The sequence below is a fragment of the Gadus macrocephalus genome, chromosome 20 (genome assembly GCF_031168955.1).
Source record: "Gadus macrocephalus chromosome 20, ASM3116895v1".
In the NCBI taxonomy this organism is placed as follows: domain Eukaryota; kingdom Metazoa; phylum Chordata; class Actinopteri; order Gadiformes; family Gadidae; genus Gadus; species Gadus macrocephalus.
The window spans coordinates 1,840,446-1,854,935 of NC_082401.1; the positions used below are offsets into that span (position 1 = coordinate 1,840,446).

Here is a 14,490-nt window from a genome sequence, read left to right on the forward strand (position 1 = left end):
TAATGGAGTTGGAGGACACCAGGTTTTGGAAGCAAACCTCAGTAATTGGTGTGATGCATTTATGTGAAGAGGTTTCAGTTCTTCTGAGGACCCCTATTTTAAACTGACGACCTCAGTCCACAAACTCCACCATCAGGGCTTGCTTGGGCTGGTCTAACTGGGCAGCTGAGGACTGGCTGCCCTTCTCTACTCCATCTGGTCTCCCCCACCCCCACCCCAGCCAGCACAGAACCAGACCCCAAAGCCAGCCAGGCAGGGAACCCCCCAGGTGGGGGGGGGGGAGGGGATGGAGTTCCCTGAAGAGGAACTGAAGACTGCAGCGTTGAAAAATTGTAAATTTTATTAGAGTGGGACGTTGCTCCATTAATGGTGAATGGACAGCATTTCTATAGCGCTTTTCTAACCAGTGGCCACTCAAAGCGCTTTACAATATTGCCTCACATTCACACATCCATACACACATTCACACCGATGGTGTCAACCACACAGGGCGACAGCCAGCTCGTAATCAGGGTGAGGTGTCCCGCTCAGGGACACCTCGGCACTCAGTGAGGAGGAGCCGGGGATCAAACTAGCAACCTTCTGGTTACCAGCTAACCCGCTCTACTTCCTGAGCCACCTGCCTCAGCTGTTAAAACACTGCTCCTGGTTCTGCTGCTGGGCTTCATGGACCCCTGGCTCATCACCTGGAGAGGACAGGAGTTGGAGCCTTTTCGCTTTATCTCATCTATTCAAATTCATATGTTGTGTCTTACAGCAATGTTTCTCCGATCAGTATTATATGATATGCATTTATATTGGTCCTCAATCTTACAAACTACATAAAGGGATACACATTTTGAACTGTCTTCTGCAGCAATCCATTTTAAGCCAAATTTCCAGAATAGGTGAGATACTGCTTTAAGATGAGCTGTAGTTCAGCAGGATATATTGAACCCTACAGACAATAAAACCTGTTCACCGGTCTCCTGCTGGGCAGGGCCCTCAGCCCCCTGCTGGTTAGGGGGCCCTGGGGGGGGGCCAGACCCCGGGACATGCCCCCCCTTAGCCCCATGCTGATCAGGGGCCCCTGAAGGGTAGCCCTCGGCACACTGCTGATCAGGGGCCCCTGAGGGGGGGCCCTCGGCTCCCTGCTGATCAGGGGCCCCTGATGGGGGGCCCTCGGCACCCTGCTGATCAGGGGCCCCTGAGGGGGGGCCCTCGGGACCCTGCTGATCAGGGGCCCCTGAGGGGGGGCCCTCGGCACCCTGCTGATCAGGGGCCCCTGAGGGGGGGCCCTCGGGACCCTGCTGATCAGGGGCCCCTGAGGGGGGGCCCTTGGCACACTGCTGATCAGGGGTCCCTGAAGGGTGGCCCTCGGCACACTGCTGATCAGGGGCCCCTGAGGGGGGGCCCTCGGGACCCTGCTGATCAGGGGCCCCTGAGGGGGGGCCCTCGGCACCCTGCTGATCAGGGGCCCCTGAGGGGGGGCCCTTGGCACACTGCTGATCAGGGGTCCCTGAAGGGTGGCCCTCGGCACACTGCTGATCAGGGGCCCCTGAGGGGGGGACCTCAGCACCTGACCCTGAGACACTCCCCTCTGCCTCTGTTACCGGCTCCTCTGCTTCTTCTAGAAGAGAAATATAAATCATACTTTATTCATGTCACATAGGAATATCCATCACCTCGGGGGGGGGGGGGGGGGGGTCAGCAGGTCTACCTGGGGGGTCAGCAGGTCCAGAGAGCCCCGGGTCTGAGGAGAGGTCTCCCAACAGGCGGAGGATGTGCTCTTCGGCGTGCTGCTCGCTGGAGGAGCCATGCACGGCGGTGTGGATGAGGTCAGAGGAGAAGCGGGCCCTCAGGGAGCCGGGGGCCGACTCCCTGGCCTCCACCGGGTCCAAAGGGCCCATCAGGGCCATCCACTCCTCCACGGCATTCTCCTTGGTGAGCACCAGCAGCAGACAGGGGCCCCTGAGCCAGGCAGTGAAAGGGTCAAACATGCTGACTCACCCCCATCGTCGAGCCAAGTTGAATTTGTGTCGCCAATAAACATTTAAATACATCACTGAGTAAACACTAAGTGCCACTAGTAACTTACTAAACCCCAAGGTTCTCTGGTGGTAACTTAATAAACACTAAGGGTCTCTAGTGGCAACTTACTAAACCCTAAGGTCCTCTAGTGGTAACTTACTAAACAGTATGGTCCTCTAGTGGTAACTTACTAAACCCTAAGGTCCTCTAGTGGTAACTTACTAAACAGTAAGGTCCTCTAGGGTTCGAGTGTTATCCCTGTAGAATGCTGTACATTTCCCTGCAGCCTACAAAGTAGGAGAACTATTTGATTGTATCAATGTATTTCCCATTTGTTAGTTGATTAGCACTTGGCAGATATGTGATAGCTCAGCAGAGATCAGGAAACAGAGTTACCATAATGAGTGAGGGATTTAACTTCAGTAACGCAGGTTCCTTGACCAAGATGCACAAAGCACCAGGTCCGAGGCCGAATGAGGTGAGGTCTCCGTTTAGAAACGTATGAAGATGAAGAACCTCACCCGCCCACTTCCTGAGGCGGCCCCACAAAATGGCTTTAAGATGCCGAGATTAAGTGTCAAAAGATGGCCAGCCGGCACTGGCAGACTGAGCAGACCTCCTAGTTGAGCTTGAGGGGGCCGTTGAGGATGGACGGACTCTCACCCACACAGGACCTCCAGGAGCGGGGTGAAGGCCGGCTGGCCCCGCTGCTCCTTGTACCAGTCCTCTGCCTCCTCCCTGCTCAGGACCGCCTCCTTCTCCCGGACCACAGAGAACCCTGCGGCCCTGACATCCTCCAGGATCTCCTCTGGGGGTCAAGGAGAGCAAATCCACTCGTTATTGGTCAGATATTAACGAGGAGTCGCTGGTGATTTAATGAAATGATTGAGTTTCAGGCTCCACAGTTACTAGATCCGAGCGGGATTCAGATGACGTATTGATTATGGGGAAATGATTGTATTGCAAATGATCAGCTTGACAGAAAACCGAATGAATGTAAATATATAATTATAGAAAACCCAAAACGAAATTTGCATTTACTTGACCTTCTTGACTTTGTACATCAAGGTAAGAAGGTTGAGGGAGTGAAGACATGACACACTGTGTCTACGCGGCCACTGCAGATCACAGGGTGGATAAGGAGCAGGGGGGGGGCTGACCTCTGTGCTGCTGCAGGGCGCCCGGCGTGATGAGGGCCAGGGTGCGCTGGACGGGGAACAGCAGGTCGATCTCCCTTTGGGCCTCGTCTGCGCTGGCACTGCCGTGCAGCTGGTTCAGCGGCTCCGTCTCCACAGCGAACAGCGCTCTGAGGCTGGGGATGGGGTGGTGGAAACAAGACGACATGAACCACGTCCGTAAAGACATCTCAGGAGGGGGGGGCATCTCGGGGGGTGGGGTGGGGTGGGGGGGGGATCTCAGGGGGGGCTGGCATCTCAGGGGGGAGCTAGAAGAGAGATCTAGGAGAGGATTATGCTTGGTTCGAGACGGCGGAACCAAATGACAGTCAGAACATGAGTCGTTGATTGCTGCCTCCAGGCCTCCCCCGAACACCATGATCACAAACATGTGCAGAAAAAGGGGAAACCGCGATCTAGATTCATACCGTTGTGCCTGGGGTTTGATTCAGTGTAAGGTTTCAACGTATTTTCATCCCCCCAGAGAATTCAAGGGCGCCTTTACCTCCCAGGTGCTCCAGCTGTGGGTATTTGTGGGCTGGACAGGAGGTACTCTCCCCAGGTCCCAGAACTCCTCCTGATAGACACAGTGTCTCTTTGACCCTACAGTGGCCCCTTCACCACTGAGAGCCTCTCTAAGCCTACAGGGGCCCCTTCACCACTGAGAGCCTCTCTGAGCCTACAGTGGCCCCTTCACCACTGAGAGCCTCCCTGACCCTACAGGGGCCCCCTCACCAGTTTGGGTCCTCCTTCCTGGCCTGGGTGAGGTCCGCCGGTCCCAGGAGGGCCCTCCAGGTCTGGATGGCGTGGTCTCGGACCAGGACCAGGGCAAGGGCCGGCCCGCTGCAGACACACACACAGGCGTTAGGACCTCCTCTGGGGGCTTGGTCGGGAGGTTGGGGAGGGGCGGGGGCGGGGAGTCACCTGGTCATGCTGATCTGCAGGGTGGGGTAGGGCTCCTCGTCGGCATGGTGACAGTAGAACAGTCTCACCTGGTCCTCTGTCATGGTCAGCTCCCTCCGCAGGGCCACCCTGAAGCCTGCAGCACCGACCCGGGACAGGAGCTCTTCTACAGAGACCTCTTCTCATCAGCTCATTCATTAGAGATATTACAGATATTGTGCATATATTATACTATATATTTCGTCTGGCTGCATCTTAAATGATGACCACAGTGCAAACATTCAAGTGGAGCAAAAAAAACAGAGACACACGTGTAAACTATGTTATGTGTGCGTGTGTATGTGTGCGTGTGCATGTGTGTATGTGTGTATGTTGATGTGTAGTGTGTATGTGTGTGTGTGTATGTTTACGTGTAGTGCGTGTTCGTGTGTGCATGTGCGTGTGTGTGTGCCTGTGTATGTGTGTGTGTGTGTGTGTGTGTGTGTGTGTGTGTGTGTGCGTATGTTTGTGATTACATGACTCCTTCCCCCTGCTGAGTGTTTGTTGGCCTCACCTCTGCGGTCCCTGGCGGCGGCGGGGCGGAGCACTGCCAGCGTCCGCTCCCCGCGCCCTTCCTGCCCTTCCTGCCCCGCCCCGGCCAGGCTGAAGTGGGGGAGGAGGAGGGCCAGCTCCCTGCCGGCCTGGAGGCGGTCCGTGCTGCCGTGCACAGCGTTGAGCGGCGTCCGCGTGCCGTACCTCGCCCGCAAGCTGAGGGGGAGGGGGGGCAGATGGTGTCTCTACAGGAGGCCACAGAGCTCAGAAGAAGGAGAGGAACAGGACCGGGGGGCCGCCATGTGTGTGTGTGTGTGTGTGTGGTGCCCGGCCCTCGTGTGGGTCTGAGGACGACACAGTCAGCGCTGTTCCCTCCTAAGACGTAGGTTTCAGTCTGTTTCCTGTGGGCTGTGAGTCTGTCTGCTCGCTGTCCATGTGGTGTGAATGTAGTGTAGATCTACATGAAGAGGTATGGTGAATCTAAAGCTAAATGTTGAGTGTGTATGCTTCAGCTCATCATGGTGATAGTAAATGCCTGCTGGCATCAGAGGGCCTGCCGGCTGCGAGGGAGATGGAAAAATAACCTGTGTGGTTTGTCCCTTTTGGCTTCCTCTACGTCAGTGGGCCCCATGAAGTCCAGCCAGGCCTGGACCACGTTTGCTGGCCCCGGTCCCGCCCGAGACAGCACCAGGATGTGGGAGGGGCCACTGGACATGAACCGCACCAACTCCTCGAAGTATGGCTGAAGCCACAGCATACACAAAATACACAAAAAATACACGCACAATACACACACATATGTTAATTACCCCGTTAATAAATACACACAAAACACAGAGATACTTAGCGAGGAAGACATAGAGGGCCGGATAGTGGAGTATAGGGGTAAGGTAAAGCATCCTTATACTGTCGAACCCCTACCTGCTCCTTAATGACCTGTCTCTGTACTGTCTAACCTCTACCTGCTCCTTAATGACCTGTCTTTGTACTGTCTAACCTCTACCTGCTCCTTAATGACCTGTCTCTGTACTGTCTAACCTCTACCTGCTCCTTAATGACCTGTCTCTGTACTGTCTAACCTCTACCTGCTCCTTAATGACCTGTCTTTGTACTGTCTAACCTCTACCTGCTCCTTAATGACCTGTCTTTGTACTGTCTAACCTCTACCTGCTCCTTAATGACCTGTCTCTGTACTGTCTAACCTCTACCTGCTCCTTAATGACCTGTCTCTGTACTGTCTAACCTCTACCTGCTCCTTAATGACCTGTCTTTGTACTGTCTAACCTCTACCTGCTCCTTAATGACCTGTCTCTGTACTGTCTAACCTCTACCTGCTCCTTAATGACCTGTCTAATGACCTGTGTCTGTACTGTCTAACCCCTACCTGCAGCTTAATGACCTGTCTCTTTACTGTCTAACCCCTACCTGCTCCTTAATGACCGGTCTCTGTACCGTCTAACCCTTACCTGCTCCTTATTATCATGGAACTGAATCTCCTGTTAAGTCCATCAAGGAGAAGAGTTGGATCCCCTGCTTGACACATAAAAACCCAAATATGAATGCAGACCTGAATGCTGCAACATTTGATCACCTATTTGATATTTCTTAATCTCTAATAATTTCCTCTCCTAATGAACACATGGGGAGCGCCAATATAAGCTGCTTACAAAGCAGCTATCTCTCAGCCCGCAGCAGAGAAGCTTCAGTGATTTGGGAGATTTTGCAACAAAAGAGGGAAAAGTGCAGCGTTTTAAACTTTTCATGGTCAGCAGCAAACAGCAGGTCTGTCCCTTCACCAAGAACTGTGTGTGTGTGTGTGTGTGTGTGTGTGTGTGTGTGTGTGTGTGTGTGTGTGTGTGTGTGTGTGTGTGTGTGTGTGTGTGTGTGTGTGTGTGTGTGTGTGTGTGTGTGTGTGTGTGTGTCTACAGTGCAGCCAAGTGGCATGATCTAGAAACTAGGAAATGTTTTTGTTCGTTTGACCATGTGGCACTCTTCATTGTCCCTCCCTCTCTCTATCTCTCTCTCTCTCTCTCTCTCTCTCTCTCTCTCTCTCTCTCTCTCTCTCTCTCTCTCTCTCTCTCTCTCTCTCTCTCTCTCTCTCTCTCTCTCTCTCTCTCTCTCTCTCTCTCTCTCTCTCTCACACACACGCAAACATTCACACAAACACACACACACACACACACACACACACACACACACACACACACACACACACACACACACACACACACACACACACACACACACACACACACACACACACACACACACACACACACACACACACACACACACAAACACACGCACACACACACCTCTGCCTCCTGGGGGCGATATAGCTCCTGCACCACCTGCTCGCCCAGCGCTCGCTCCTCCTGGGCCAGGATCTGGAAGCCAGCGTCTCGGATCTACAGAGAACAACACACAGCATAAGAAAGAGACAGGCAGACAGACAGCATGAGCAGACAGACAGCATGAGCAGAGAGACAGCATGAGTAGAGCGACAGGCAGACACACAGCATGAGTAGAGAGTAGGGCTGTAACGATACGCGTATCAAACCGAAAATCGCGATACTCAAAGCCACGAACCTGTCTCGCGGTGTGAGAAGGCAGAAGCGCGATATGCCCTTTCTAACTCTTCGGTCAAATTGTCCGATTGAAATTTGCTAATAATTTGTCTAAATAATAGTCTGCTGACAGCGCACCCTCCTATCGATGCCGTAAATATGTGACGAGATGGCCTCTCTGTGATCACAGCTCTCCGTGGCTACGGAGGATTGCATTTCTCCACAGCCGTCGAAGTCCTCATATGCGATATGAACGACATTTATCCAGAGTGGGCCAAGCGCGAAAAAAATTGCCTGTGTGATCCTGTCTCTATTGTTTTGTGTGATTTGACTGGCAGTTTGTCTGCTTATAGGTCGGAATGAAGCGGCCACCGATTATTGACAGGATGGGTACTTTATTCTACCGGACTCGTTCGCTTCTTCACTAGACACACGCGCTACCGCTCGCTCTCCTCGCTCGTCCACTCACTCGCTGACGTCACTCACACACGCATACGCACACTGCCATTCTCCCGCACACACATATGCTACTCGTAACACTATGCCTCGTTATTGCGACGTTCATGTTTTTCCTCATCTATTGAAAGTTAGGCTATTAAACATGTTGCATTCTATACGGCCTGATTATGTCATTATTTAAGCTACATAGCCTAATAAGAAGCGCTAATAAGGATATTTGAATAAACCAACCAAACAGTTAAAGGGGCCCTATTATGCCTACCAGCAAAAAGCATCCTCCAACTGCAATCTTTGGTTATTTCTTTATTAATTTAGCTATACTTTAATAGTATTCTTTCGGTTCAAATCTGTTCAGTGTTCCAAATTATTTGTTATTAAATGTTACATTAAAGGGGGCCTATTATGCTTTTCCGTTTTTTCCTTCTCCTATTGCGCTTTACATATGTTTTGGGGTATATAAATGGTTGGCAAAGTTACAATACCAGAAAATTCCCGCAAGGGGGAGTAAATTACTACCGCAAATCACTTTTACCGAGCTGCCTAGAAACGGCTCGTTGGGATTCTCTCCGCGGCTTTCTTTTACTTCCGGTACATGGTGACGTAAGCATGTACTTTTGCTGGGAGTCAATGGGAGAGCGTCATCGATCAACTTTTGCTGCGTTCCTGGACACGTTGGGGTCGGGGGGAACGGATCAGAATGGACAGAAAGACATAATACTATTTATATATTATACATATATACATACATATATATATATATATATATATATATATATATATATATAGGGTTATATATATATTACTTTGTTTGGACACCACCAATTAATAATTGGTGGTAACAATTAACAATTGGATAATTGGTATTTAAGTGTTGTTTAAATAAAATGCTTTTTAAATTTAAAAGAATCGTGGGATGTATCGAACCGTGGGTCAAAAATCGTGATACAAACCGAATCGTGAATTTGTGTATCGTTACAGCCCTAGTAGAGAGACATACATACAGGCAGAGAGACAGGCAGACAGACAGCATGAACAAAGAGACAGGCAGACAGACAGACAGACAGACAGACTGAGAGACAGAGACAGGCAGACAGAGAGAGAGAGAGACAGAGAGAGAGACAGAAAGAGACAGGCAGAGAGCGAGAGAGAGAGAGAGACAGAGAGACAGGCAGTGAGACAGACAGAGAGAAGGACAGAGAGACAGAGACACACATTGAAACAGGGTGGGAGGGGGGGGTGAGAGATGAAGAGGCTCCTCTTTGTTTACCTTCGTAATGATCTCCTCTGCATTGCCGGTAGCAACTGCATCTGGTTTGAGGATGGCCAGGGTGAAGCCCTCGCTGGGAGGGACTAAGGGAGAGGGAGCAGATCCGTCAACCTAAACTACTCATATGTCAGAAAATATACAATGACCATCAGGAGGACGAGGAGGAGAATGAGGAAGGATGATGATGATGATGATCAATAGACACATAAGGTAAAATCCAATCTAATCAGCATCAGCTAAGGCAGCTTCTACCCAGACGGACACTCAGAGAATAGAGGAGGTTGTTTTGTCCCTTCTTACCGAGCATGCTTTCATCATGGAGGAGCTTGATGCCGTCCCCGTGTTCCTCCTCCTCCTCCTCCTCCTCCTCCTCCTCCTCCTCCACCAGACCGTCATCTTCTACCTGGAGACAATGATTAAAGCCTTAGTATGCTCTTCCTGGTGTGTGTGTGTGTGTGTTTGTGTGTGCGTTTCAGTGGGTTTGTGTGTGTGTGTGTGCGTTTCAGTGTATGTGTGCGTTTCAGTGTTTGTGTGTGTGTGTGCATTTCAGTGTGTGTGTTTATGTGTTTGTATGAGTTTCAGTGTGTGTGTGTACGTGTGTGGGTTTCAGTGTGTTTGTGTGTGTGTGTGTGAGTGTGCGTCTAAGTGTGTGTGTCTGTGTTTCAATGTGTGTGTGTGTGTGTGTGTGTGCGTTTCAGTGTGCGTGTGTGCATTTCAGTGTGTGTGTGCGTTTCAGTGTGTGTGTGTGTGTGTGTGCGTTTCAGTGTGAGTGTGTGTGTGTGTGTGTATGTGTGTGTGTGTGTTTCAGTGTGTGTCTGTGAATGTGTGTGTATGCACTTCTGTGCGTGTGCATTTCAGTGTGTGTGTGCATGCGTGTGCGTTTCAGTGCGTGTGTGTGTGTGCGCACATCAGTGTGTGTGTGCATGCGTGTGCGTTTCAGTGCGTGTGTGTGTGCTTCAGTGTGTGTGCGTGCGTGTGCGCTTCAGTGTGTGTGTCTGTGTGTGTACTTCAGTGTGTGTGTGTGTGTGTGCGTGCGTGCGTGCTTCAGTGCGTGTTGTGGCATCCCGCCACTTAAACCTCGGCCCGGACCAGCCCGAGGGTTGGTCCTTGATGGCCTATACTACCGTCACCCACCAGCCGGCGACGGAGAGCACCTGCCAAACCCCAATCAGCGGTATGAGAGACACCTGGCTGGACAGCCAGGGAGACGCTTTAAAAGGAGCAGGAGGACTGACATTAGGGACACGGGAGCAAGGAAGAAGGTAGCGCTCTGGTCCGCGAGAGACTAGAGGCCCACGGAGGCCCTAGAGACCGCGTTTACTTTGCTTGTCTCAGATGTACGCAATAAATGCCGTGATCGACTTAAACCCTTGCTGCCAAGCGTGATTTGTACGTGGAACCCGGCTCATTCAAGGAGCGGGTTGCCACAGTGTGTGTACTTCAGTGTGTGTGGTTGTGTATGTGTGTGTGTGTGTGTGTCTCCCCACCGTCCTCCTCGCCCCTCCTTGCTCCATCACCAGTTTCTCCTTGGCCAGCTCCTCCAGCACCCTCCTCTGCAGCAGGGGCGCATTGGCTCCCCGTAGGACCCCCACCAGCTGGCCCCCCTACCCACAGCCAGGGTTAGCGTGCTAACAACAACCAGGGTTAGCTCTGGTGCTAACGACAGCCAGGGTTAGTTTCGTGCTAACGGCACTACAGGACCAAAAATGGACACTCATTGACGCTCTGCACTACAGAGCTAAGTGGACCAACACATACACACGCACGCACACACGCACGCGTACCCCGAAGAACAGGAAGGTGGGCTCACAACGCCCCCGGTACTTCTCCAGAGCCTCCATACTGTCTGCCTCGGCCTGCAGAGCACAAACACACACACACATACACACACACGCATGCATGCATGCACACGCACAAACACACACACACACACACATATAATATGATAATAAAAATTACTCATATTGTGCTTTTCAAAACCCCCGCAGCGCTGTACATGCTGAGAGTGACCCCTCTCTCAGACTCCCCCACAGAGTGCAGCACCCTTGGGTGATTCAGTCAGCCAGCAGGTGCCAGACCCCCCCCACACGGGAGAGGGGGGGACAGGGTCAACCCCCCCTCCAACGCACCGGGGTTCCCCCCCACACTGGGTCACCCTCCGCCTCGGGGTCACCCCCCCGCACCGGGGTCACCCCCCACACCGGGGTCACCCCCCCCACACCGGGGTCATCCCCCTCACACCGGGGTCGCCCCCCCCACAGCGGGGTCAGGCATGCTGCATATACTTTTACAATGTTCATCTCTTTCTACCACAACATCCCCTTCCAAGCCAGTGTCTTACTGTGGCAAAATGCAGCAGGTCTTCGCCCAGCTCGTTCTTGATCTTCCGCAGGAGGCTGACCACGGCTTTGCAGGGACCACACCACTGCTGGTACACATCGATCACTACACGGGGAAATACCAGAGGAAGCGTCAGATTTTAAAACAACATTGTGCTGCAGCTCGCATCAGTGCCAGAGGGGGGCAGCAGCGCTTTAATTAACGCTAATGCGTACAGTCCTCTGCAGTTCAGTGTTGTCGATAGTCCTTAGATAGTAAACTTGTTCCTACCTGTTAAACCTTTTGTCGCAAGCATTTCATCCCATTGCTCTTGGATTGTGATGGATGTCTGAGAGGGACATGGAACAATGGATAAGTAGGACACATTTAGCTCTATAAAACCGACAGAGGGAAAAAGAATTCAATCAACGCTAAAATCTAAGCGGGTTGTTTAACCAACCTGGAGGCTCACTTCTTTCTTTTTGGCTGCCATTTGAAAAGCACATCAAATTAAATCTGAGTGAAATGACTGCCTTCTATCAGTCCCCCAAAGGGAGGATGCAAATACAAATGATCCAGGGTCACAAGCCCTTGTTGGTATTCTGTTGCCAAGCAATGAGGTTTCCTCCTCTGTCAGGGGTCCATTCCATCCCTAGAGGGCGCTGATGGACGAGCAGACATTTATTCACGGAGTAAAAGATCGAGCCCCTTATTTACCGGCGACTCAATCGAGGAGCCTAGAAAACGTGTAGTGCTTATGGAAATTGTGTTTAGTATTTCAGAAAATGGGAAATCTTATATCAAAATCCCATAACAAAGGACATAGTCTAGACCAGGGGTCACCAACACGGTGACCATATGAGGCGCCCGCAGGCCTGTTCTGAAAATAGCACAGCTATTTTAAGTCATTGTTGATAATTATTGGGAGAAATCATTAACATGATCAGTGTCTTCACATAGATGAGTATCATTAATAAATATTAACAATATATAACAAAAGGCAAACTGAGCAAATGTGTAATTTCAGAAGAGTGTATCAAACTGGGTGCCCTTCGTATGACTCAGTACCCATGAAGTTGCTCTCAGGTTAAAAAAGGTTGGTGACCCCTGGTCTAGACAAAGTGGACCATATATTCCCCTGCCCTGAGAAAATAAATGCACTTAAATCAGGATAGCTACCTTTCTTAGGGTCTTTTCAGGATGGGAATTACATATCATGACTTTCCATACAGCCTGCCGAACTTCTGATGAGGATGACTTGGACATTATGTCGATTATAATTATAGTTGTTATTATTTAGCGTTTAAGAAATATGATAAGCTACGGGAAGGATTCAGGAAAAATGCACCAGCCTTTTATTAGTATCTGGCCTGAGTTTAAATCCCCTGGACTCCATTCGGTCAAATACATTTATTTGTAACTTTCACAGGCAGTCTACCGCAATTATGTTGGCAGCCTGTAATCTGAGTTAGGAATGATATGGAGACTATTATAGCATCTAGAACCTATGATGCTGCCTATTCCCGCTTGGATCTGAACATCTTTACTCTGGCTCAGCCCGGGAGAGCTTTCTATTTGATTGTGAAATAGGTCTGGTAAAATGTATGCTATTCCTCCACATGCATTTCAATGAAGTGCTCCTCCAAACTCCACAGGTATTGTATCCTCATTACATCTTTCCCCGGAAAGGGAGAACTAATTGGACAATTAAAGTAATTTTGAGCAAAGGACAAATAACATAAAATAGTTTATATTCGGTTGTTGGATACAATTGTGAGAAGCCTTGATAGTGTGTGTGTGCACGCGCATCTTTTTGTGTGTGTGTCTCAGTTTCTCTGTATACGGTGTAGGTTTGCAGGCTGCCTGAGCGTGTGTCTAACATGGTGTGTAACTTATGGCTCTGGAGTTATGTGGTGAGAAACTGAGAATATATAAATATAAACCACCCACACATATCACAGCGCATGACTTGGCCGGCGAAAACTGGAGCCCTCCGCTGGACTTGTGAAGGCAGCGCAACTTCCACCTCCCGATCGTGCGCTCAGGATTAGGACTGATATATATGTCGGCCTGGGCTTTGTTTTAATATCTTTAGCATTCATATTATTGCAATCTATTCTTTTCGTAGGCTACTCTGCGGTTGGCCTTGATGGGGAGATATTTTAACCCTTTTTAACCCCATTTTCCTCCGACATTCCTGCGTCTCCCCCTGCGTCATAGCCCGTTTCAGCACCATGTCAGTGGACAGGTACAATCCTACGATCGTCGTGAGTGCAGCGAATGCGCGTTCACGTTAAGAGGAGTTTCGGAAATGCTCCAAAGAAATTATCGATGGTTCGAAAGATCCATCGAGAGAATGATCTTACGAGCGAAGATCCATCGATATCGGGAAACGGGGCCCTGCACTCATTCGTCGCACTCAAAACAAATAGAAATTGTATTTGGCGCACATGGCTAATTTGCATACGTGCACAGGACTGGTTGGCTCCGCAAGGCAAATAATGGAACATATCTATCTATCTAGGCCTATCTGTCTATCTATCTATCAACGCGTGTCTAGTTTTAATGTGATGTATTGTGTGTTTGTCCAGTCAGACTTGTTCTGTGTGGTCTTGTAGGCTACTGTCCTGTGTGGGCCGAACCACCTAAATGGATTCCCGACGATTTGTGTCGTTTGGTATTAATAAAGACTTGACTAGGCTATCTATCTATCTAGACTATTTAATGAACAATTATTCACCTCAGGCTCCGTGAATAGTGGGGAATAGAGGGATAAAAGACAAGAGATATATCCCTTGTCATTTATCCCTCGTCTTGTCGATTAGTTTGTTTATGTGACGATTTCAAAAACTTTTTTGGTTTTGTTTAAAGCATGCTACACGCGATTGGTTGGTTAGATTGGTGGCATGGAGAGCAAATGAAAATGATTCCCGCTTAAATACGAACGTTCCTAGATGTATAAATACTCCCGCTTATCATCACTTCAAATCCAAACCACTATGGATGCACAAGATATCGTCGCTATTGGTGCTGCTGCTTTCCTGTACCTGCGAAGACGCCGGAGGAGGAGGAGGATTTGGGTCCACGAGATCCTTCAAGGTCGTCTTCAGCACGGCGAGTTCCATCGGCTGGTGCAGGAGCTGAGATTGGACGAGGGCCGGTTCCATGCTTTTTGAAAATGTTTTCTTCATAAAACGTGCCAGACAGATTTTGTATACATTTTATTCCTTAGTAATTAGCTACATGATTATGCCGTCTT

The 14,490-nt window shown here is 50.1% G+C and overlaps 1 protein-coding gene across 1 annotated transcript; it reads right to left on the reverse strand.

Annotated features, from left to right (window-relative positions):
- Nucleotides 1-498: 498 nt before the first annotated feature.
- Nucleotides 499-11,830, reverse strand: nme9 (NME/NM23 family member 9). The gene is made up of 17 exons (XM_060039270.1): nucleotides 11,692-11,830; nucleotides 11,523-11,580; nucleotides 11,254-11,357; nucleotides 10,697-10,768; nucleotides 10,400-10,516; nucleotides 9,213-9,315; nucleotides 8,913-8,995; nucleotides 6,929-7,027; nucleotides 5,204-5,361; nucleotides 4,642-4,835; nucleotides 4,110-4,254; nucleotides 3,921-4,028; nucleotides 3,171-3,322; nucleotides 2,674-2,818; nucleotides 1,700-1,950; nucleotides 962-1,609; nucleotides 499-686 (listed from the first exon to the last, which is right to left on the reverse strand). The coding sequence occupies exons 1-17, from the start codon at nucleotides 11,722-11,724 to the stop codon at nucleotides 625-627; spliced, it is 2,532 nt and encodes an 843-aa protein (XP_059895253.1). The 5' UTR covers nucleotides 11,725-11,830; the 3' UTR covers nucleotides 499-624.
- Between the last annotated feature and the right edge of the window lie 2,660 nt (nucleotides 11,831-14,490).

What these genes read in the sequence shown, in the direction of transcription:
- nme9 (XM_060039270.1), bottom strand. Translation starts at nt 11,724, where the DNA reads ATGGCAGCCAAAAAGAAAGAAGTGAGCCTCCAG. An exon ending in AAAAGGGACAAACCACACAG is followed by an intron (nt 4,836 to 5,203) that starts GTTATTTTTCCA and finishes CCTCCCCCTCAG; the next exon opens with CTTGCGGGCGAGGTACGGCA. An exon ending in CTCCTGGAGGTCCTGTGTGG is followed by an intron (nt 1,951 to 2,673) that starts GTGAGAGTCCGT and finishes TGCCTGGCTCAG; the next exon opens with GGGCCCCTGTCTGCTGCTGG.